Raw genomic sequence first — 23,860 nt, 5'->3', positions numbered from 1 at the left:
GATATATCTGACTTCTGCTTTCTCCCCCCCCCCCCCCCCCTCAGATCGCAGCATGGATTCAATCATATTATGATCACTGTCTCCTAAGGGTTCCTTTACGTTGAGCTCCCAACGAGCTGTATGTCGTCCTGTCAGTCTCAAACTGTGTTGGTTCATTCAGCCATTCTGAATGTGCACATTTCTAATTCCCATTTCATGATCTGCTGAGGTGATCTCGGTTGAAAGTGTACTGCTCCCCCGAGAAACACCGAAGCAATGCCTCATGTACCTTTCTTGGGTTTCCAGGCGCCTGGCCGCAGATTCAGCGGTTTTGCATTTGGTTAATATTAATGTATTAATAACCATTATCATTGACATTACGCACTCATCTGCATTTTGGTTGTTTGTATGTCCTTGCTTGGGTGCAGTTCTGTTTGTATCGGTTCTGTTGTGCTTCTTTATATAAGATATAGGAGGAGCTGAAGTGGGCCATTCGGCCCGTCGAGTCTGCTTCGCCATTTTGAGATCATGGCTGATCATCTACTATCAATACCCGGTTCCTGCCTTATCCCCATATCCCTTGAATCCCCTATCCATAAGATAACTATCTAGCTCTTTCTTGAAAGCATCCGGAGAATTGGCCTCCACTGCCTTCCGAGGCAGTGCATTCCATACCCCCACAACTCTCTGGGAGAAGAAATTTTTCCTTAACTCCTTCCTAAATGACCTACCCCTTATTCTCAAACCATGCCCTCTGGTACTGGACTCTCCCAGAACCTGGAACATATTTCCTGCCTCTATCTTGTCCAATCCCTTAATGATCTTATATGTTATATCTCAGTCTCCTTAATTCCAGCGTGTACAAGCCCAGTCTCTCTAACCTCTGTGCGTAAGACAGTCCTGACATCCCAGGAATTAACCTCGTGAATCTACGCTGCACTTCCTCTACAGCCAGGATGTCCTTCCTTAACCCTGGAGACCAAAACTGCATACAGTACTCCAGATGTGGTCTCACCAGGGCCCTGTACAAATGCAAGAGGATTTCCTTGCTCTTGTACTCAATTCCCTTTGTAATAAAGGCCAACATTCCATTAGCCTTCTTCACTGCCTGCTGCACTTGCTCACTCACCTTCAGTGACTGATGAACTAGGACTCCGAGATCTCATTGTATTTCTCCCTTACCTAACTCTACACCGTTCAGATAATAATCTGCCTTCCTGTTCTTCCTCCCAAAGTGGATAACCTCACACTTATTCACATTAAATGACATCTGCCAAGTATCTGCCCACTCACCCAGCCTATCCAAGTCACCCTGAATTCTCCTAACATCCTCCTCACATGTCACACTGCCACCCAGCTTAGTATCATCAGCAAACATTCAGTCATGGGCTGATCCACTTCATCCAGTAATTCCCACTCCCCTGCTTTCACCCCATACCCTTTGATGTCCTGGCTAATCAAGAACCTATCTAACTCCGTCTTAAATACGCCCAATGACTTGGCCTCCACAGCCACTCGTGGCAACATTTATTATTGCAAGTGCCACAGCAGAGCAGTTGGTGCTCATAAATGAATCACGTAAAGCATACAGATATGATCAAGTTCTTCAGTTGTTGTTCAAGTCAAACATCATCATGGGGGCCGGGGGAAAATGATATCTAAGGGATATTGAGAGTGGAACGATTTTCGATATCATTGGATCATCTCAGAAACTACCAATCTCCTGGGACCTTCATGAACTATGGTCTCTGGATTTTGTAGAGAATGGTGCAGGGAAGAAAAAGAGCAGATGTTTTGAGAGTGAAAACTTTTTGATCGTGAGAGAGGACAGAATCACCGGACTGATTCCAGCTGACAGGAGGTCGACATTAACTTTGAAGACACAGAGAATGAACAAAAATAAGTAAACAGGTAAATAATATGTCGGGGGTTGAATCCACCTCGCAACAAACGTATTGCTGTCTTTTGCAGAGAGTCACTGAGCATGCAAAGAACGGTAACCGAACAGGCGGTTCCAAACTCTTGCTCAGTCTAGTGATGGACAAAGGCTCCAGTGCCCAGAGGGTGATGTGGGAAGCGTTTGTGAAAATGCGAAATGAGTCGCCAAAGCTGGACAAAATTCTGAATGAGCTCCAGAAAACCGGTAAAAAAAAACCCCATCAAATTCTAACTCGATTGCAGATTTAACAATGTTAGTCAAATTTGAATTTACGAAAGTCCGTTCCTTTAAACAGGTCCCGATGTATTTGAATTCATGAACAACAGCCAAGGTTTACCAGAATTGCCCTGTCATCTGCAAGGTAAGAAATAAGATATGGAATAAACTAACTGTTTTCATAAAAAATTATTAGTTCTGAAAGAGAAAAAGTCTGGAAAAATGTATTTGCTATCGTCAGATATTGACATGAATCACACATTACCCCCCGATATGGTTCAAGTTTCTGCGTTATTTCCAACTTTTGGAAATGATGCAATCGTTTTTCCGGTGTATTGCGAACCACTAGCCATCTGCAGTGAAGTTGAAATACTCGGTGAAAGCCCACATGCTCTCATTGGGTTCACTGTAAAAGCCCAAAGATCCCTGCCAGAAGGATAGCGGGACCTTAGCTGTCCTCGTCTCCTCAGCAGCGGAGGCGGGGGAAAAAAAATAACACAATTAAATATATATGTAGACCTTCCTGGGAATTATAGAACAGAGAATCACACGTCGGTTGTAGGGAAATTTTTGGAAAAAATTCTCCAAAGACAGGATAGATGAGCATTCGGAAACCTATTTATGGAGATCCAGCATGGTTTTGCGCGGGGAAGGTCATGTCTTACCAAATTCATTCAGATTTTTCACAAGTTCGTCAGAGAAGTTGATAAGGGAAAGGCGGTGGATGCTGCCTAAATGGATTTTCGAAGGCTTTTGACACCATCCCACATGATCTTTAACAATGTTGCTGAGCAGAGGTCTTGGTATCTGCTTCCATAGCTGCAGGTCGACAAGCTGGTTGGGAAGGCTTATGGAATGCTAGCTTTTAGTAGACGAGGCACTCAGTTCAAAACTCAAGAGGTTATGTTGAGTGAGGAGATCCTGAAAGGTGAGTTTAGGGAGCTAGGTGCCAAGTTATAGGACAGGACCTCCAGGATTGCAATCTCAGGATTGCTACCAGTGCCACGTGCAGGTGGGTTTAGAAATAGTAAGATAGTGCAGATCAACACGTGGCTGAAGACATGGTGCAGGACGGAGGGCTTCAGATTTATAGATAATTGGGCAGTTTTCCAGGGAAGGTTTGACCTGTTGCGGCGGGATGGTTTACATCTGAACTGGAGAGGGACAACTATTCTTGCAGTTAGGTTTGCTAGAGAGGCTCCAGTGAATTTAAACTAGATATGAGGGGGGAGGGGAACCAGAGAGTAGAAACAGATGTATGGGAGAAGGAAGAAAAAGAAGACAGTAAAGTTCTTTGTACTGTTAGAGATAAACAGAGAGGAAGAGGTGGAGAATTTCTTAAGTGCATTTATTTTAATGCTAGGAGCATTGTAAGAAAGGTGGATGAGCTTAGAGCATGGTTTGAGACCTGGAAGTATGATGTTGCAGCTATTAGTGAAACATGGTTGCAGGAGGGGTGTGATTGGCAACTAAATATTCCTGGATTTTGTTGCTTCAGGTGTGATAGAATTGGAGGGACAACAGGGGGAGGTGTTGTGTTGCTTGTCAGAGAAAATATTACAGCGGTGCTCTGGCAGGATAGATTAGAGCTCGTCTAGGGAGGCTATTTGGGTGGAATTGAGGAATGGGAAAGGTGTAGTAACACTTATAGGGGTGTATTATAGACCACCTAATGGGGAGCAAGAATTGGAGGAGCAAATTTGCAAGGAGATAGCAGATATTTGTAGTAAGCACAGGGTTGAGATTGTGGGAGATTTTAATTTTCTACACATAGACTGGGAAGCCCATTCTGTAAAAGGGATGGAAGGTTTGGAGTTTGTAAAATGTGTGCAGGATAGTTTTTTGCAGAAATACATAGAGGTAACAACTGGAGAAGGGGCACTGTTGGATCTTCTGTTAGGGAATGAAATAGGTCAGGTGATGGAGGTATGTGTTGGGGAGTACTTCTGGTCCAGTGATCACAATGCCATTATTTGCAATATAATTATGGAGAAGGATAGGACTGGACCCACGGTTGAGATTTTTGATTGGAGAAAGGCTAACTTTGAGGCAATGCGAAAGGATTTAGAAGGAGTGGATTGGGACAATTTGTTTTATGGGAAGGATGTAATAGAGAAATGGTGGTCATTCAAAGGTGAAATTTTGAGGGTACAGAATCTTTATGTTCCGGTTAGGTTGAAAGGAAAGGTTATAAGTTTGAGACAGCCATGGTTTTCAAAGGATATTGGAAACTTGGTTAGGAAAAAGAGAGATATCTACAATAAATATAGGCAGCATGGAGTAAATGAGGTGCTCGAGGAATAAAAAGAATGTAAGAAGAATCTTAAGAAAGAAATTAGAAAAGCTAAAAGAAGATACGAGGTTGCTTTGTCAAGTAAGGTGAAAATAAATCCAAGGGGTTTCTACAGTTATATTGATAGCAAAAGGATAGTGAGGGATAAAAATTGGTCCCTTAGAGAATCAGAGTGGACAGATATGGGTGGAGCCAAGGGAGATGGGGGAGATTTTGAACAATTTCTTTTCTTCTGTATTTACTAAGGAAAGGATATTAAATTGTGTAAGGTAAGGGAAAAGTAGGGAAGTTATGGAAACTATGACGATTAAAGAAGAGGAAGCACTGGCGCTTTTAAGGAATATAAAAGTGGATAAATCTGCGGTTCCTGACAGGATATTCCCTAGGACCTTGAGGGAGGTTAGTGTAGAAATAGCAGGGGCTCTGACAGAAATATTTCAAATTTCATTAGAAACGGGGATGGTGTCGCAGGATTGGCGTATTGCTCATGTGGTTGCATTGTTTACAAAGGGTTCTAAGAATAAACATAGCAATTATAGGCCTGTCAGTTTGACGTCAGTGGTGGGTAAATTAATGGAAAGTATTCTTAGAGATGGTATATATAATTATCTTGGAAAGACAGGGTCTGATTAGGAACAGTCAACATGGATTTGTGCATGGAAGGTCATGTTTGACGAATCTTATTTAAATTTTTTGAAGAGGTTACGAGGAACATTGACGAGGGTAAAGCAGTGGATGTTGTCTATATGGACTTCATTAAGGCCTTTGACAAGGTTCCGCACAGAAGGTTAGTTAGGAAGGTTCAATCGTTAGGTATTAATATTGAAGTAGTAAAACGGATTCAACAGTGGCTGGATGGGAGATGCCAGAGAGTAGTGGTGGATAACTGTTTGTCAGGTTGGAGGCCGGTGACTAGTGGTGTGCCTCAGGGATCTGTACTGGGTCCAATGTTGTTTGTCATGTACATTAATGATTTGGATGATGGGGTGGTAAATTGGATTAGTAAGCATGCAGATGATACTAAGGTAGGTGGCATTGTGGATAATGAAGTAGGTTTTCAAAGTTTGCGGAAAGATTTAGGCCAGTTAGAAGAGTGGGCTGAACGATGGCAGATGGACTTTAATGCTGATCAGTGTGAGGTGCTACATTTTGGTAGGAATAATCCAAATAGGACATACATGGTAAATGGTAGGGCATTGAAGAATGCAGTAGAACAGAGTGATCTAGGAATAATGGTGCATAGTTCCCTGAAGGTGGAATCTCATGTGGATAGGGTGGTGAAGAAAGCTTTTGGTGTGTTGGCCTTTATAAATCAGAGCATTGAGTACAGGAGTTGGGATGTAATGTTAAAATTGTACAAGGCATTGATAAGGTCAAATTTGGAATATTGTGCACAGTTCTGGTCACCGAATTATAGGAAAGATGTCAACAAACTAGAGAGTACAGGGGAGATTTACTAGAATGTTACCTGGGTTTCAGCACCCAAGTTACAGGGAAAGATTGAACAAGTTAGGTCTTTATTCTTTGGAGCGTAGAAGTTTGAGGAGGACTATAGAGGTATTTAAAATTATGAGGGGGTAGTTAGAGTTGGTGTGGATAGGCGTTTTCCATTGAGAGTAGGGGAGATTCAAACAAGAGGACATGAGTTGAGAGTTAGGGGTCAGAAGTTTAAGGGTAACACGAGGGGGAACTTGTTTACTTAGAGAGTGGTAGCTGTGTGGAATGAGCTTCCTGTAGAAGTGGTAGAGGCAGGTTTGGTATTGTCATTTAAAGCAAAATTGGATGGGTATATGGATGGGAAAGGAATGGAGGGTTATGGGCTGAGTGCGGGCCAGTGGGACGAGGTGAGTGTAAGCGTTCGGCACGGACTAGAAGGGCCGAGATGGCCTGTTTCCGTGCTGTCATTGTTACGTGGTTATACGTTGCAACCTTACGAAACCACGGTTTATCCACATTTATGTCATTGCATGGATTCTGGTCACCCATTTAAAGGAAGGAGAGGGTGAAGGCGAGACTCACCACCATGCTGCCTGGTTTGTAGGGCACGTACTGTAACAAGACACTGGAGGGAATCGGATTGCTTTCTGCGGTCCGCCAGAAGCTGAGTCAAGATCCGATAGTGTTTACAAGTTTATGAGTGACACAGATAAACAACGAGAATCCGATACCCAGGGTTTAAAATGTCTAATACCAGAGTGTCTGCATTGTAGGCGAGATGGGGTCGGTTCAAGAGGATGTGACAGGCACGATTATTTTACTCAGAGAGTATTAGGTGCTTGGAATGCATTGCCTGGTATGGTGCCAGAGGCAAATACCGTTTATGTTTTAAGAAATGTTTGTATTGGCAGATGGATGTAAGGAAGATGGAGGGATATGGACATGCTGCAGGTAGGAGGAATTAGTGTTTGGCGTCTTTAATTTGCTCCTTAGCTGGTTTCGCACATTTCGATGGGCATAATGGCCTGTTGCCGTGCTGTACCGATCGAGCTTCTGTATTAACTCAGAGAAATGTCACATCAAGTCGTTGTAATAATGCGAACAGCTGAGAAGAGATTTACGGTAGGTACTACTTCTCAGTGGTGGAAGTTGGTACCGACTAGGACAATACTCATCACACTTGGAGTGTCGAGCAGCCCTTTTAAGTGCAGCGGGCCTGGCTGAGTGTTATCAGCCGTCACGAACCGTCAGCAATTAGTTTGCCCGTATAGATCTTGGAGAACCAGCAGAGTTCCTCTAGCGGATCGCTGGACACAAGAATGCAGTAGAACAGACTGATCTAGGAATAATGGTGCATAGTTCCCTGAAGGTGGAATCTCATGTGGATAGGGTGGTGAAGAAAGCTTTTGGTATGCTGGCCTTTATAAATCAGAGCATTGAGTACAGGAGTTGGGATGTAATGTTAAAATTGTACAAGGCATTGATAAGGTCAAATTTGGAGTATTGTGTACAGTTCTGGTCACTGAATTACAGGAAAGATGTCAACAAAATAGAGAGAGTACAGAGGAGATTTACTAGAATGTTTCCTGGGTTTCAGCACCTAAGTTACAGGGAAAGATTAAACAAGTTAGGTCTTTATTCTTTGGAGCGAAGAAGGACTTGATAGAGGTATTTAAAATTATGAGGGGGTTAGATCGAGTTGACGTGAATAGGCTTTTTCCATTGAGGGAAGGGGAGATTCAAACAAGAGGACATGAGTTGAGAGTTAGGGGGCTAAAGTTTAAGGGTAACACGAGGGGGAATTTCTTTACACAGAGAGTGGTCTCGTGTGTCGTCATGGTACTTTGTGTTCGTTGTTATCTGTCAGCTCCCTCTCCACAGTCAAAGGGATGGAATAGTGCAGCCGTGACCAGGGCCTTGGTGCTGCCCCTCAGCACTACCCTCTCCAGCCACTCGTGGGATTTTCTTACGTCAGACACCTCTAATATCAGGTGATGGTACATCCCGAGCAGTGGCTTGACCTGCCATGGTCTCTGGCGGTCTGTCTCTGCTACACTGACCTCCATTTCTATGTCCTCTACCTACACTCTGAGTTATATATGTGTGTGTGTATATCTTGTACTGTTACTCAGTTTATATGATATGTGGGTGTGTGTATTGCACCTTTTCACTTTTATGTGTCTATACATACATATATGTACACATATATGAGATATTTAACCAGTAAATTATTAACTTCATTGTATTTCGTTACTTATTTCATGTTGTTACGAACCCCGTAACTGGATCACTTACCAGCAAAGATAGAGAGGTCCATTGAAGTCTGATGGTACTATTTTTAACAGTATTTATTAGTAAAAATACACAAAAATAATATCAATGCAAACATACAGATAATATACATCGTCAATACTAAATCTAAAAGTGCGGGTATAATAATAATCAATAAGAAATAAGCTCTATCGTTGTCTAGGGGATAATGTATTGTCCGATGGAAATATAAAAGTCACTCAGTTCATTCAGGCTGCAGCCTTTGGGTGGAGTCAAGAGAGAGTTTTAGAAACTTGCCAGCTTTTCCTTTTTAGGATTTCGATCCTTCGAGAGTTCCGTTGGTGCAGCCGGTCCTTTAGCTAAGCCTTTCTTCCGTGGTAAGGCCCCAATCCCAAGCAAAGGGAAAGGACGCACGCGAGCCTCCCATCGGCTGTCGCTATTAAACGCTGTCACGGGATTTCTAGCGTCTCTCCTGGTGTGTGTGTGTGTGTGTGTCTCTCTCTCTCTCTCACTCTCACTCTCACTCTCTCACTCTCTCTCACTCTCTCACTCTCTCACACTCTCTCACTCTCTCACTCTCTCTCTCTCTCTCTCTCTCTCTCTCTCTCTCTCTCTCTCTCTCACTCTCACTCTCACTCTCACTCTCACTCTCACTCTCACTCTCACTCTCACTCTCACTCTCACTCACTCTCTCTCTCTCATTTCCTGGGTCCCAGACCCGAATTAATAGCCATCTTGCGATTCTCGAAAAGGAGGGGGCTACTTTGTACCCTTCGGCCCCTCAGAGTCGTGGCACATTCGTAACAACGTATATCCTTGAAAATAATTGCTGGGTGACAGTGCATTATCAGAACAGAGATAATCTAATCAGAGTACACAAGGCAACGAATAGATCCGAAGGAAACCTAGTGAATTCAGCTTCTCAGCTTCATGGTGTGCTTCCCTCTGAACCCATTTCCGCTGCCCAGTTTTGCGCGTGCGCCATAGCTCGCAGTCCATGCTGCCCACGTTCAAGTCCGGTACTGCCTGTAAGGAGTTCGAATGTTCACCCTGTGACCGCGTGCTTCCTTCTGGGTCTTTCGGTTCGCGCCAGCACTCCAGTGATACACCAGGTGATAGGTTAATTGGTCATTGTACTTTGTCCCGTTATCGTGCTCACACTAAATTGGGGGCAATTGCTAAGCGGAGTGGGCTGGCGGTCTGGTCGGGTCTATTCCGCAATAAACAGGCAGCAAGTAAAACGCTGCAGATCTTTTTTCACGCTCCCACCTCCATTCTCAGAGCCCATGCACCACCTTCTCTCACGGTCAGGTTCCAATAACGGCGGCAGCTGAGTCCCCGGGTGGTGGGGACCGTTAATGGTCAGCGGTGCTTAATGACATAATTAATGACGTTCTTCATTGAGGATCCGCACCACGCAGCGCATGTCGCCTTCTCGTCGTTACCATCAGGAAAGAGGTGTAGACGCCCGAAGGCACGTAATCAGGATTAGATTCTTGCCCTCTGCCAGCTGTCTACTCCTCTTGCACTACTTTTTTATTAACTTAACTATTTAATCGACATATCAACAGTAACTCCAATTCAGTTCTTTTTTCTCCAGGTTTATTTATAACGAATTTCATTCTACTGCTGCAGGAAATTTAACAAATTGCACTACATTTGCCCGAGAAGGTCAACCTGATTGTGATTCACTCTTTGCCTCCACTCTTCCCTCCTCTATCTGACTATCACCACCCATCTGAATCTACCTCCGCTTGCAAGTTATTGCTCCACGCTCCCCCATGTGTCCTTTATACAGAGTTACTTCCTTTCTGTTCTGTTTTAAATTTACATTGTTGGTCTGAACACAGACGCCCCTTGTCAATTTCCCTTCGCAAACTCAACGTGATTGCACGAGTTCCTGCATCTTATTGAAGTTTGTTCCCGATTTCCGCCTCTACGATTCCTCCATCTTGTGCTGGCGACCCAATCAATAAAATTCAACATAAGGGCGAGATGTTCCCCTTGGTCTATTGCCGCAATCGAGTTGCGCACTGTCCCTGTACCCAACAAACGTCCCGCAACTGTGCATGACATTGAAGTGAAACTCTGGGATTAATCACGGAAATAAATAAACATTCCGTCTGTTCTTTCTTTTTTCAGAAGTTCACCAGAAACACAAGGAAATATTGCGGGGGGAAAACGAAAGAATGAAAATAGAAACGATCCCGGAGGGGGAGGGGGAGAGTGAATACTTCCAGTTGTCTGATCGATACTGTGAGCTCACGATTGTTTCCACTGACCGAGGCTGCCGGATGACGGAACATGAACTGAGGGAAGGGGATCTGGACGATGAGAAGTGGAGAGAGAAACTGGAGAAGGACTATAACAAAGGGGAAAAACTGCGAACGGAGCAGTTGTTCTGGAGCAGCTATTCATTGAGTCGAATCACATCTGGGAGTTCAGTAGCTTTGCTCGGAATCCCAGGGAGCGGGAAAACCACGCTGGTGCAAAAGGTTATTTATGACTGGGCCACGGGGAAAATATTTCAGCAGTTTCAGTTTGTGTTCAGTTTCAAATGCAAGGATTTAAACAAAATTAAAGGCAAAATAAACCTGAGGGAGCTGATTTTGAGTCAATATCAGCACCTTGGGAATGACATAGGAGAGGTCTGGAAGAACCCGAAGGCACTGCTGTTTATATTTGATGATTTAAATGAATTCAAGCACAGAATCGATTTCACAGACAGTCATAGAAACGGACGACTTCAGCCCATGCGCCCGGATCCCGAGTGGCGATGCGAAGTGTCTGACATTGTGCACGGTTTAATCCAGCATAAGCTGCTCCCAGGGTGTTCAGTGCTGGTCACCTCCCGCCGCACTGCGTTACATTTATTGGAAAAGGCAGACATCACCCTCTGGGCTGAAATCCTGGGATTTTCCGATAAGGAACAAAAAGAATACTTCAGTAGGTTTTTTGAAGACCAGGCAGTGGCGACATCTGCATTCAAACTCCTGCAGGAGAACAAGATCCTTTACAGCATGAGCCATAATCCGTTATACTGCTCAGCGATCCGCCAGTCACTGGGGGGCACGGACGTAAAGAGAGACAGCGGGCATTGGGGTTTGCCCATAACCATAACGCAAACCTTTTCCAAGCACATTTACAACATCCTGAAGCACCACAGACGTGACGCAGAGAAACCAAAAGACGTGCTCATGATGGTTGGTAATCTGGCTTTCAAGGGACTGTCCGAGAAGAAGACTACGTTTACAGCTGAAGATCTGATTGAACACGATTTGAAACCTACTGGATTCCTGTCCAGTTTCATGATAGAACTGCTGAAGGGAGATGGTTCCACGGGGACCGTGGTTTACGCGTTTACCCACCTCGTTGTACAAGAGTTTGTTGCCGCACTCACACAGTTCCTACGAGCTGATCCTGAGGACAGCCGGGATCTTTTCACTGAAATCCAGCCTGCAGAAGATGACCGATTTGAGACATTTCTTCGCTTTGTCGTCGGCCTCTCCTACAGCGGATCAGACTGGGCTCTGAAGGAATTTCTGGGTCCGTTCCCCGATCAGACCGCTAACCTAGTTAAAGAGTGGCTAGAGAAGGAGATTGACCGTCAGATCGCAAACACAGGGACAGATTCCAATAAAAGGGAACTGCTGAATGCACTGCAATACGTGACTGAATCTCAGGATCGTAAACTAGCTCAGGCTACTCTGGGATCTGCGAAAGTTGTTTCGTTCAGCGGATCGCTGCTGACTCCAACTGACTGTGCAATCCTGTCTTGTGCTGTTGGGCTCAGTGGCTCCATAAAACACCTCAATGTGGAGAGCTGCTATATTGAACTTGAAGGACTCCAGCGACTGGGACCAGTGCTTCAGAGATGCCAGGAACTGGGGTAACTATCCATATGTCCCTAACGCTAATATATAAACCCTCGTCGTTACCTTTTTTTAAAAAAAAGTAGTACAGGAAAAGTAGTCCACTTTGAAATGGGGGAAGAATCTGGCCCTGAATCTGTGCCCTCAAGCTTCTGTACCTCCTTCCTGACGATGAGAAGGGGGCAGGTGCTGGGTGGTGGGGCTCCTTCAAGACAGACACCGTCTTCCTAAAGCACCGCTAATCATTAACACCCGGCCGGTTGTTCCCGAGTTACGAAGAAGTAACTCCATTTTCCATTTTCACACCCTATCCTTGCTCTACTTGGGTCTTCTACTCCTCCTCCTAACTATAATCCCAATGATGACGAGGTGTTATCCGAGAGGGAACTTTCCAAGGGCACTGCACCCAACCCGTCCACAAAGGCTTACGATACGGAATAATTCTATTTATTACATCAGAAGTTTTCTTCTTTTGGGCCTTTTACCACTCAAGCCTCACTCCAACCCCTGAATTAATGGCTGCTGACTGGATGATTTGACCCATCATTGCTATTCGGATTTTCCTCTCAGCCCCCAGTCTCCTGCCTTCTCCCCATATCCCTACGTGCCATGACCAATCTAAAATCTATGAGATTCTGCCTTAGATATACGTAAAGACATGATCTCCACATTTGCCTGTGGCGATTCACCACAGATTCACCACTCTCCGGTTAAAGAAAATCCTCCACGTTTTCATCCTAAAAGATGGATGGGAATCTCAGGAGCCTCTTTTTCTCTGAAGTTGTTTCGTTCGGTCTTAGCCTTGGGGTCTTAGATTGTGTTTGTTCTATTTCTGTGTCCCCTTCTCCTCAGACTGAACTGCAATCAGTTGCGGGATTCTGGAGTGAAACTGCTGTCTGAACGTGCGATGGAACCAGGCTGCCAAATAGAGAAGCTTCGGTAGGTACCCGAAGGTGAAGGGTTGTGCTCATTCCGCGAGGCGTAAAACACTGGGACAGAATACATAGCGTTTTCTGAAATCTGGAGCAGCAAAAATCTGCTGGAGGAGATCATCCTGCGGGCAGTTTCTGGGAGTAAAAGGGATAAACAATTCCTCCGTCCAAATCCTACAGTTACTTTTATTGCGAGCTAAGACGTTCAGTGGCCAGTTTATGAAGTACACTTGTTCCCAAGTTCTGTTTCTTAATGTAAATATCCAGTCAGCCAAGCCTGTGGCTCTAATTTACGACATAGAACATGCAAATATGGTAAACCAGTTTAGTTGTTCTAGTTTTTATTTATTTATGACCAATCATCAGAAAGGGGAAGAAATCTGATCTAAGTGACATTTACCGTATTGATGTTCAGTTTCTTAATTTAACTATCTAGTCAGCCAATCCTGTGGCTCTAATTTACTACATAGAACGTGCAAACATGGTCAACCGATTTAGCCATTTTAGTTTTAAAAAAAAAATATATTTCTGACTAATCATCAGAATGGGGAAGAAATGTGATCTAAGTGACATTTACCGTAGAATGACTGCTAGTGCCAGATATGGTGGTTTGAGTATCTCAGAAACTGCAGATCATCTATGTTTTTTTTTTCACTGACAGAAGTATTTAGTGATTACTGAGAATGGTGCAATTTAAAAAAAAAACAAATCCCATCAGCAGCGATTCTGCAGGCGAAAATGTTTTGTTAATGAGAGAAGTTGGGGTAAATGCAACAGTAGATTTAAACTAGCAGGAAGGCGACAGTACTCAAGTAGCGGGGCATTCCACCGGTGCTCTGTGGAAGAGCAACTATGAGCCCACAAACAAGTTGAACCTGCAACAGCGGCAGAGAGCCACAGTGGGATCCTCCCCTGTACCTGATGAAATAGCCATTGATTTCACGTTCTCGATCAATAATACAGGACCTCTTCTCTCATATCACTCTTTTATCATCCCTGTTCTTGTCATCAGGCTGGATATGAACGTCCTCACGCACTGTTGCGCTGGGGATCTGGCCTCCATTCTCCATAGAAGCTGCTCACTGCAGGAACTGGACCTGAATTACAATAACCTGGGCGACTCAGGCGTGAAAGAGCTATCTAAGGCTTTAGAGAACCCGGACTGCAAACTAATGAAGCTACGGTGAGTGTCTGTCTGTGGGGATTTTGGATGTGTCTTTTGGATGTATTATTGACTGGCTCTTTTGCGTTATTCTTCCCATCACCTATTGGGAAACATGATGTGCTCTTCACACGACTCTTCAACACAGACCAAATCTTAAATGCGTCGTGTTTGAGTGCTCGTGTGTTTGTATGTAAGTGTCTTTCTCTAAAATGCATCAGATCTCAACCCGTAATGGGCGTTCACACATCTTCTCTTCCTCATCTCCCTTTCTACCCAGCCTCTCAATCTACCTATCACCTATGCATTCACCCGATGCTTCCCATCCGGCTGCTCCCCTCACTGCTTACTTCCCATTATACTGTGACCTGTTTCCCTATCCGATCAGTTTCCGTTGTCATCAGTTTAAATTCACCTATCACACCCAGATCCTAATGTCATCCCACTCTCCTCGACCTTTACCTACTTTGCAACCCAAGAAATGAATCCACGCATCTCCACACAGCTATTGCCACACCTTTCACCCTCTCTTTTGCCTTGGCCTCCCCACTACCTTTTGCCAGGTGCGTAAAGAAGGCCTGTAAGGTAATCGGGGACACTCGTCACCCCAGCCATCAACTGTTTCAGCTGCTTCCGTCCAGCAAACGCTACCACAGTATTAAACCCTCAACCAACAGGCTACGGGACAGCTTCCTCTGCTTCCGTCCAGCAAACGCTACCACAGTATTAAACCCTCAACCAACAGGCTACGGGACAGCTTCCTCTGCTTCCGTCCAGCAAACGCCACCAGAGTATTAAACCCTCAACCAACAGGCCACGGGACAGCTTCCTCTGCTTCCGTCCAGCAAACGCCACCACAGTATTAAACCCTCAACCAACAGGCTACGGGACAGCTTCCTCTGCTTCCGTCCAGCAAACGCCACCACAGTATTAAACCCTCAACCAACAGGCTACGGGACAGCTTCCTCTGCTTCCGTCCAGCAAACGCCACCACAGTATTAAACCCTCAACCAACAGGCTACGGGACAGCTTCCTCTGCTTCCGTCCAGCAAACGCCACCACAGTATTAAACCCTCAACCAACAGGCTACGGGACAGCTTCCTCTGCTTCCGTCCAGCAAACGCCACCACAGTATTAAACCCTCAACCAACAGGCTACGGGACAGCTTCCTCTGCTTCCGTCCAGCAAACGCCACCACAGTATTAAACCCTCAACCAACAGGCTACGGGACAGCTTCCTCTGCTTCCGTCCAGCAAACGCTACCACAGTATTAAACCCTCAACCAACAGGCTACGGGACAGCTTCCTCTGCTTCCGTCCAGCAAACGCTACCACAGTATTAAACCCTCAACCAACAGGCTACGGGACAGCTTCCTCTGCTTCCGTCCAGCAAACGCCACCACAGTATTAAACCCTCAACCAACAGGCTACGGGACAGCTTCCTCTGCTTCCGTCCAGCAAACGCCACCACAGTATTAAACCCTCAACCAACAGGCTACGGGACAGCTTCCTCTGCTTCCGTCCAGCAAACGCTACCACAGTATTAAACGCTCAACCAACAGGCTACGGGACAGCTTCCTCTGCTTCCGTCCAGCAAACGCCACCCCAGTATTAAACCCTCAACCAACAGGCTACGGGACAGCTTCCTCTGCTTCCGTCCAGCAAACGCCACCACAGTATTAAACCCTCAACCAACAGGCTACGGGACAGCTTCCTCTGCTTCCGTCCAGCAAACGCCACCACAGTATTAAACCCTCAACCAACAGGCTACGGGACAGCTTCCTCTGCTTCCGTCCAGCAAACGCCACCACAGTATTAAACCCTCAACCAACAGGCTACGGGACAGCTTCCTCTGCTTCCGTCCAGCAAACGCCACCACAGTATTAAACCCTCAACCAACAGGCTACGGGACAGCTTCCTCTGCTTCCGTCCAGCAAACGCCACCACAGTATTAAATCCTCAACCAACAGGCTACGGGACAGCTTCCTCTGCTTCCGTCCAGCAAACGCCACCACAGTATTAAACCCTCAACCAACAGGCTACGGGACAGCTTCCTCTGCTTCCGTCCAGCAAACGCCACCACAGTATTAAACCCTCAACCAACAGGCTACGGGACAGCTTCCTCTGCTTCCGTCCAGCAAACGCCACCACAGTATTAAACCCTCAACCAACAGGCTACGGGACAGCTTCCTCTGCTTCCGTCCAGCAAACGCCACCACAGTATTAAACCCTCAACCAACAGGCTACGGGACAGCTTCCTCTGCTTCCGTCCAGCAAACGCCACCACAGTATTAAACCCTCAACCAACAGGCTACGGGACAGCTTCCTCTGCTTCCGTCCAGCAAACGCTACCACAGTATTAAACCCTCAACCAACAGGCTACGGGACAGCTTCCTCTGCTTCCGTCCAGCAAACGCCACCACAGTATTAAACCCTCAACCAACAGGCTACGGGACAGCTTCCTCTGCTTCCGTCCAGCAAACGCCACCACAGTATTAAACCCTCAACCAACAGGCTACGGGACAGCTTCCTCTGCTTCCGTCCAGCAAACGCTACCACAGTATTAAACGCTCAACCAACAGGCTACGGGACAGCTTCCTCTGCTTCCGTCCAGCAAACGCCACCCCAGTATTAAACCCTCAACCAACAGGCTACGGGACAGCTTCCTCTGCTTCCGTCCAGCAAACGCCACCACAGTATTAAACCCTCAACCAACAGGCTACGGGACAGCTTCCTCTGCTTCCGTCCAGCAAACGCCACCAGAGTATTAAACCCTCAACCAACAGGCTACGGGACAGCTTCCGCTGCTTCCGTCCAGCAAACGCCACCACAGTATTAAACCCTCAACCAACAGGCTACGGGACAGCTTCCTCTGCTTCCGTCCAGCAAACGCCACCACAGTATTAAACCCTCAACCAACAGGCTACGGGACAGCTTCCTCTGCTTCCGTCCAGCAAACGCCACCACAGTATTAAACCCTCAACCAACAGGCTACGGGACAGCTTCCTCTGCTTCCGTCCAGCAAACGCCACCACAGTATTAAACCCTCAAACAACAGGCTACGGGACAGCTTCCTCTGCTTCCGTCCAGCAAACGCCACCACAGTATTAAACCCTCAACCAACAGGCTACGGGACAGCTTCCTCTGCTTCCGTCCAGCAAACGCCACCACAGTATTAAACCCTCAACCAACAGGCTACGGGACAGCTTCCTCTGCTTCCGTCCAGCAAACGCCACCACAGTATTAAACCCTCAACCAACAGGCTACGGGACAGCTTCCTCTGCTTCCGTCCAGCAAACGCTACCACAGTATTAAACCCTCAACCAACAGGCTACGGGACAGCTTCCTCTGCTTCCGTCCAGCAAACGCCACCACAGTATTAAACCCTCAACCAACAGGCTACGGGACAGCTTCCTCTGCTTCCGTCCAGCAAACGCCACCACAGTATTAAACCCTCAACCAACAGGCTACGGGACAGCTTCCTCTGCTTCCGTCCAGCAAACGCCACCACAGTATTAAACCCTCAACCAACAGGCTACGGGACAGCTTCCTCTGCTTCCGTCCAGCAAACGCTACCACAGTATTAAACCCTCAACCAACAGGCTACGGGACAGCTTCCTCTGCTTCCGTCCAGCAAACGCCACCACAGTATTAAACCCTCAACCAGCAGGCTACGGGACAGCTTCCTCTGCTTCCGTCCAGCAAACGCCACTACAGTATTAAACCCTCAAGCAACAGGCTACGGGACAGCTTCCTCTGCTTCCGTCCAGCAAACGCCACCACAGTATTAAACCCTCAACCAACAGGCTACGGGACAGCTTCCTCTGCTTCCGTCCAGCAAACGCCACCACAGTATTAAACCCTCAACCAACAGGCTACGGGACAGCTTCCTCTGCTTCCGTCCAGCAAACGCCACCACAGTATTAAACCCTCAACCAACAGGCTACGGGACAGCTTCCTCTGCTTCCGTCCAGCAAACGCTACCACAGTATTAAACGCTCAACCAACAGGCTACGGGACAGCTTCCTCTGCTTCCGTCCAGCAAACGCCACCACAGTATTAAACCCTCAACCAACAGGCTACGGGACAGCTTCCTCTGCTTCCGTCCAGCCAACGCCACCACAGTATTAAACCCTCAACCAACAGGCTACGGGACAGCTTCCTCTGCTTCCGTCCAGCAAACGCCACCACAGTATTAAACCCTCAACCAACAGGCTACGGGACAGCTTCCTCTGCTTCCGTCCAGCAAACGCTACCACAGTATTAAACCCTCAACCAACAGGCTACGGGACAGCTTCCTCTGCTTCCGTCCAGCAAACGCCACCACAGTATTAAACCCTCAACCAACAGGCTACGGGACAGCTTCCTCTGCTTCCGTCCAGCAAACGCCACCACAGTATTAAACCCTCAACCAACAGGCTACGGGACAGCTTCCTCTGCTTCCGTCCAGCAAACGCTACCACAGTATTAAACGCTCAACCAACAGGCTACGGGACAGCTTCCTCTGCTTCCGTCCAGCAAACGCCACCCCAGTATTAAACCCTCAACCAACAGGCTACGGGACAGCTTCCTCTGCTTCCGTCCAGCAAACGCCACCACAGTATTAAACCCTCAACCAACAGGCTACGGGACAGCTTCCTCTGCTTCCGTCCAGCAAACGCCACCAGAGTATTAAACCCTCAACCAACAGGCTACGGGACAGCTTCCTCTGCTTCCGTCCAGCAAACGCTACCACAGTATTAAACCCTCAACCAACAGGCTACGGGACAGCTTCCTCTGCTTCCGTCCAGCAAACGCCACCACAGTATTAAACCCTCAACCAACAGGCTACGGGACAGCTTCCTCTGCTTCCGTCCAGCAAACGCTACCACAGTATTAAACCCTCAACCAACAGGCTACGGGACAGCTTCCTCTGCTTCCGTCCAGCAAACGCCACCACAGTATTAAACCCTCAACCAACAGGCTACGGGACAGCTTCCTCTGCTTCCGTCCAGCAAACGCCACCACAGTATTAAACCCTCAACCAACAGGCTACGGGACAGCTTCCTCTGCTTCCGTCCAGCAAACGCTACCACAGTATTAAACGCTCAACCAACAGGCTACGGGACAGCTTCCTCTGCTTCCGTCCAGCAAACGCCACCCCAGTATTAAACCCTCAACCAACAGGCTACGGGACAGCTTCCTCTGCTTCCGTCCAGCAAACGCCACCACAGTATTAAACCCTCAACCAACAGGCTACGGGACAGCTTCCTCTGCTTCCGTCCAGCAAACGCCACCAGAGTATTAAACCCTCAACCAACAGGCTACGGGACAGCTTCCGCTGCTTCCGTCCAGCAAACGCCACCACAGTATTAAACCCTCAACCAACAGGCTACGGGACAGCTTCCTCTGCTTCCGTCCAGCAAACGCCACCACAGTATTAAACCCTCAACCAACAGGCTACGGGACAGCTTCCTCTGCTTCCGTCCAGCAAACGCCACCACAGTATTAAACCCTCAACCAACAGGCTACGGGACAGCTTCCTCTGCTTCCGTCCAGCAAACGCCACCACAGTATTAAACCCTCAAACAACAGGCTACGGGACAGCTTCCTCTGCTTCCGTCCAGCAAACGCCACCACAGTATTAAACCCTCAACCAACAGGCTACGGGACAGCTTCCTCTGCTTCCGTCCAGCAAACGCCACCACAGTATTAAACCCTCAACCAACAGGCTACGGGACAGCTTCCTCTGCTTCCGTCCAGCAAACGCCACCACAGTATTAAACCCTCAACCAACAGGCTACGGGACAGCTTCCTCTGCTTCCGTCCAGCAAACGCTACCACAGTATTAAACCCTCAACCAACAGGCTACGGGACAGCTTCCTCTGCTTCCGTCCAGCAAACGCCACCACAGTATTAAACCCTCAACCAACAGGCTACGGGACAGCTTCCTCTGCTTCCGTCCAGCAAACGCCACCACAGTATTAAACCCTCAACCAACAGGCTACGGGACAGCTTCCTCTGCTTCCGTCCAGCAAACGCCACCACAGTATTAAACCCTCAACCAACAGGCTACGGGACAGCTTCCTCTGCTTCCGTCCAGCAAACGCTACCACAGTATTAAACCCTCAACCAACAGGCTACGGGACAGCTTCCTCTGCTTCCGTCCAGCAAACGCCACCACAGTATTAAACCCTCAACCAGCAGGCTACGGGACAGCTTCCTCTGCTTCCGTCCAGCAAACGCCACTACAGTATTAAACCCTCAAGCAACAGGCTACGGGACAGCTTCCTCTGCTTCCGTCCAGCAAACGCCACCACAGTATTAAACCCTCAACCAACAGGCTACGGGACAGCTTCCTCTGCTTCCGTCCAGCAAACGCCACCACAGTATTAAACCCTCAACCAACAGGCTACGGGACAGCTTCCTCTGCTTCCGTCCAGCAAACGCCACCCCAGTATTAAACCCTCAACCAACAGGCTACGGGACAGCTTCCTCTGCTTCCGTCCAGCAAACGCCACCACAGTATTAAACCCTCAACCAACAGGCTACGGGACAGCTTCCTCTGCTTCCGTCCAGCAAACGCCACCAGAGTATTAAACCCTCAACCAACAGGCTACGGGACAGCTTCCTCTGCTTCCGTCCAGCAAACGCTACCACAGTATTAAACCCTCAACCAACAGGCTACGGGACAGCTTCCTCTGCTTCCGTCCAGCAAACGCCACCACAGTATTAAACCCTCAACCAACAGGCTACGGGACAGCTTCCTCTGCTTCCGTCCAGCAAACGCCACCACAGTATTAAACCCTCAACCAACAGGCTACGGGACAGCTTCCTCTGCTTCCGTCCAGCAAACGCTACCACAGTATTAAACCCTCAACCAACAGGCTACGGGACAGCTTCCTCTGCTTCCGTCCAGCAAACGCCACCACAGTATTAAACCCTCAACCAGCAGGCTACGGGACAGCTTCCTCTGCTTCCGTCCAGCAAACGCCACTACAGTATTAAACCCTCAAGCAACAGGCTACGGGACAGCTTCCTCTGCTTCCGTCCAGCAAACGCCACCACAGTATTAAACCCTCAACCAACAGGCTACGGGACAGCTTCCTCTGCTTCCGTCCAGCAAACGCCACCACAGTATTAAACCCTCAACCAACAGGCTACGGGACAGCTTCCTCTGCTTCCGTCCAGCAAACGCCACCACAGTATTAAACCCTCAACCAACAGGCTACGGGACAGCTTCCTCTGCTTCCGTCCAGCAAACGCTACCACAGTATTAAACGCTCAACCAACAGGCTACGGGACAGCTTCCTCTGCTTCCGTCCAGCAAACGCCACCACAGTATTAAACCCTCAACCAACAGGCTACGGGACAGCTTCCTCTGCTTCCGTCCAGCAAACGCTACCACAGTATTAAACGCTCAACCAACAGGCTACGGGACAGCTTCCTCTGCTTCCGTCCAGCAAACGCCACCCCAGTATTAAACCCTCAACCAACAGGCTACGGGACAGCTTCCTCTGCTTCCGTCCAGCAAACGCCACCACAGTATTAAACCCTCAACCAACAGGCTACGGGACAGCTTCCTCTGCTTCCGTCCAGCAAACGCCACCAGAGTATTAAACCCTCAACCAACAGGCTACGGGACAGCTTCCGCTGCTTCCGTCCAGCAAACGCCACCACAGTATTAAACCCTCAACCAACAGGCTACGGGACAGCTTCCTCTGCTTCCGTCCAGCAAACGCCACCACAGTATTAAACCCTCAACCAACAGGCTACGGGACAGCTTCCTCTGCTTCCGTCCAGCAAACGCCACCACAGTATTAAACCCTCAACCAACAGGCTACGGGACAGCTTCCTCTGCTTCCGTCCAGCAAACGCCACCACAGTATTAAACCCTCAAACAACAGGCTACGGGACAGCTTCCTCTGCTTCCGTCCAGCAAACGCCACCACAGTATTAAACCCTCAACCAACAGGCTACGGGACAGCTTCCTCTGCTTCCGTCCAGCAAACGCCACCACAGTATTAAACCCTCAACCAACAGGCTACGGGACAGCTTCCTCTGCTTCCGTCCAGCAAACGCCACCACAGTATTAAACCCTCAACCAACAGGCTACGGGACAGCTTCCTCTGCTTCCGTCCAGCAAACGCTACCACAGTATTAAACCCTCAACCAACAGGCTACGGGACAGCTTCCTCTGCTTCCGTCCAGCAAACGCCACCACAGTATTAAACCCTCAACCAACAGGCTACGGGACAGCTTCCTCTGCTTCCGTCCAGCAAACGCCACCACAGTATTAAACCCTCAACCAACAGGCTACGGGACAGCTTCCTCTGCTTCCGTCCAGCAAACGCCACCACAGTATTAAACCCTCAACCAACAGGCTACGGGACAGCTTCCTCTGCTTCCGTCCAGCAAACGCTACCACAGTATTAAACCCTCAACCAACAGGCTACGGGACAGCTTCCTCTGCTTCCGTCCAGCAAACGCCACCACAGTATTAAACCCTCAACCAGCAGGCTACGGGACAGCTTCCTCTGCTTCCGTCCAGCAAACGCCACTACAGTATTAAACCCTTAAGCAACAGGCTACGGGACAGCTTCCTCTGCTTCCGTCCAGCAAACGCCACCACAGTATTAAACCCTCAACCAACAGGCTACGGGACAGCTTCCTCTGCTTCCGTCCAGCAAACGCCACCACAGTATTAAACCCTCAACCAACAGGCTACGGGACAGCTTCCTCTGCTTCCGTCCAGCAAACGCCACCACAGTATTAAACCCTCAACCAACAGGCTACGGGACAGCTTCCTCTGCTTCCGTCCAGCAAACGCTACCACAGTATTAAACGCTCAACCAACAGGCTACGGGACAGCTTCCTCTGCTTCCGTCCAGCAAACGCCACCACAGTATTAAACCCTCAACCAACAGGCTACGGGACAGCTTCCTCTGCTTCCGTCCAGCCAACGCCACCACAGTATTAAACCCTCAACCAACAGGCTACGGGACAGCTTCCTCTGCTTCCGTCCAGCAAACGCCACCACAGTATTAAACCCTCAACCAACAGGCTACGGGACAGCTTCCTCTGCTTCCGTCCAGCAAACGCTACCACAGTATTAAACCCTCAACCAACAGGCTACGGGACAGCTTCCTCTGCTTCCGTCCAGCAAACGCCACCACAGTATTAAACCCTCAACCAACAGGCTACGGGACAGCTTCCTCTGCTTCCGTCCAGCAAACGCCACCACAGTATTAAACCCTCAACCAACAGGCTACGGGACAGCTTCCTCTGCTTCCGTCCAGCAAACGCTACCACAGTATTAAACGCTCAACCAACAGGCTACGGGACAGCTTCCTCTGCTTCCGTCCAGCAAACGCCACCCCAGTATTAAACCCTCAACCAACAGGCTACGGGACAGCTTCCTCTGCTTCCGTCCAGCAAACGCCACCACAGTATTAAACCCTCAACCAACAGGCTACGGGACAGCTTCCTCTGCTTCCGTCCAGCAAACGCCACCAGAGTATTAAACCCTCAACCAACAGGCTACGGGACAGCTTCCTCTGCTTCCGTCCAGCAAACGCTACCACAGTATTAAACCCTCAACCAACAGGCTACGGGACAGCTTCCTCTGCTTCCGTCCAGCAAACGCCACCACAGTATTAAACCCTCAACCAACAGGCTACGGGACAGCTTCCTCTGCTTCCGTCCAGCAAACGCCACCACAGTATTAAACCCTCAACCAACAGGCTACGGGACAGCTTCCTCTGCTTCCGTCCAGCAAACG

At 48.1% G+C, this 23,860-nt stretch overlaps 1 protein-coding gene across 1 annotated transcript in view; it reads left to right on the top strand.

Annotated features, from left to right (window-relative positions):
- The first annotated feature begins 1,169 nt into the window (after positions 1 to 1,169).
- Positions 1,170 to 23,860, top strand: part of LOC132387079 (uncharacterized) — a 112,433-nt gene continuing 89,742 nt past the window's right edge. The window contains exons 1-5 of the mRNA XM_059959434.1: positions 1,170 to 2,122; positions 2,214 to 2,279; positions 10,278 to 12,024; positions 12,860 to 12,946; positions 13,952 to 14,122. Of these exons, the coding sequence (XP_059815417.1) occupies positions 1,900 to 2,122; positions 2,214 to 2,279; positions 10,278 to 12,024; positions 12,860 to 12,946; positions 13,952 to 14,122 (2,294 nt within the window). The 5' untranslated portion in view covers positions 1,170 to 1,899. The remainder of the gene's footprint in view (positions 2,123 to 2,213; positions 2,280 to 10,277; positions 12,025 to 12,859; positions 12,947 to 13,951; positions 14,123 to 23,860) is intronic.

Source organism: Hypanus sabinus, unplaced genomic scaffold (genome assembly GCF_030144855.1).
Source record: "Hypanus sabinus isolate sHypSab1 unplaced genomic scaffold, sHypSab1.hap1 scaffold_151, whole genome shotgun sequence".
NCBI lineage: Eukaryota > Metazoa > Chordata > Chondrichthyes > Myliobatiformes > Dasyatidae > Hypanus > Hypanus sabinus.
The sequence above is the reverse complement of the archived record's forward strand: the minus strand, read 5'-3'. Positions and strand labels throughout refer to the sequence as shown.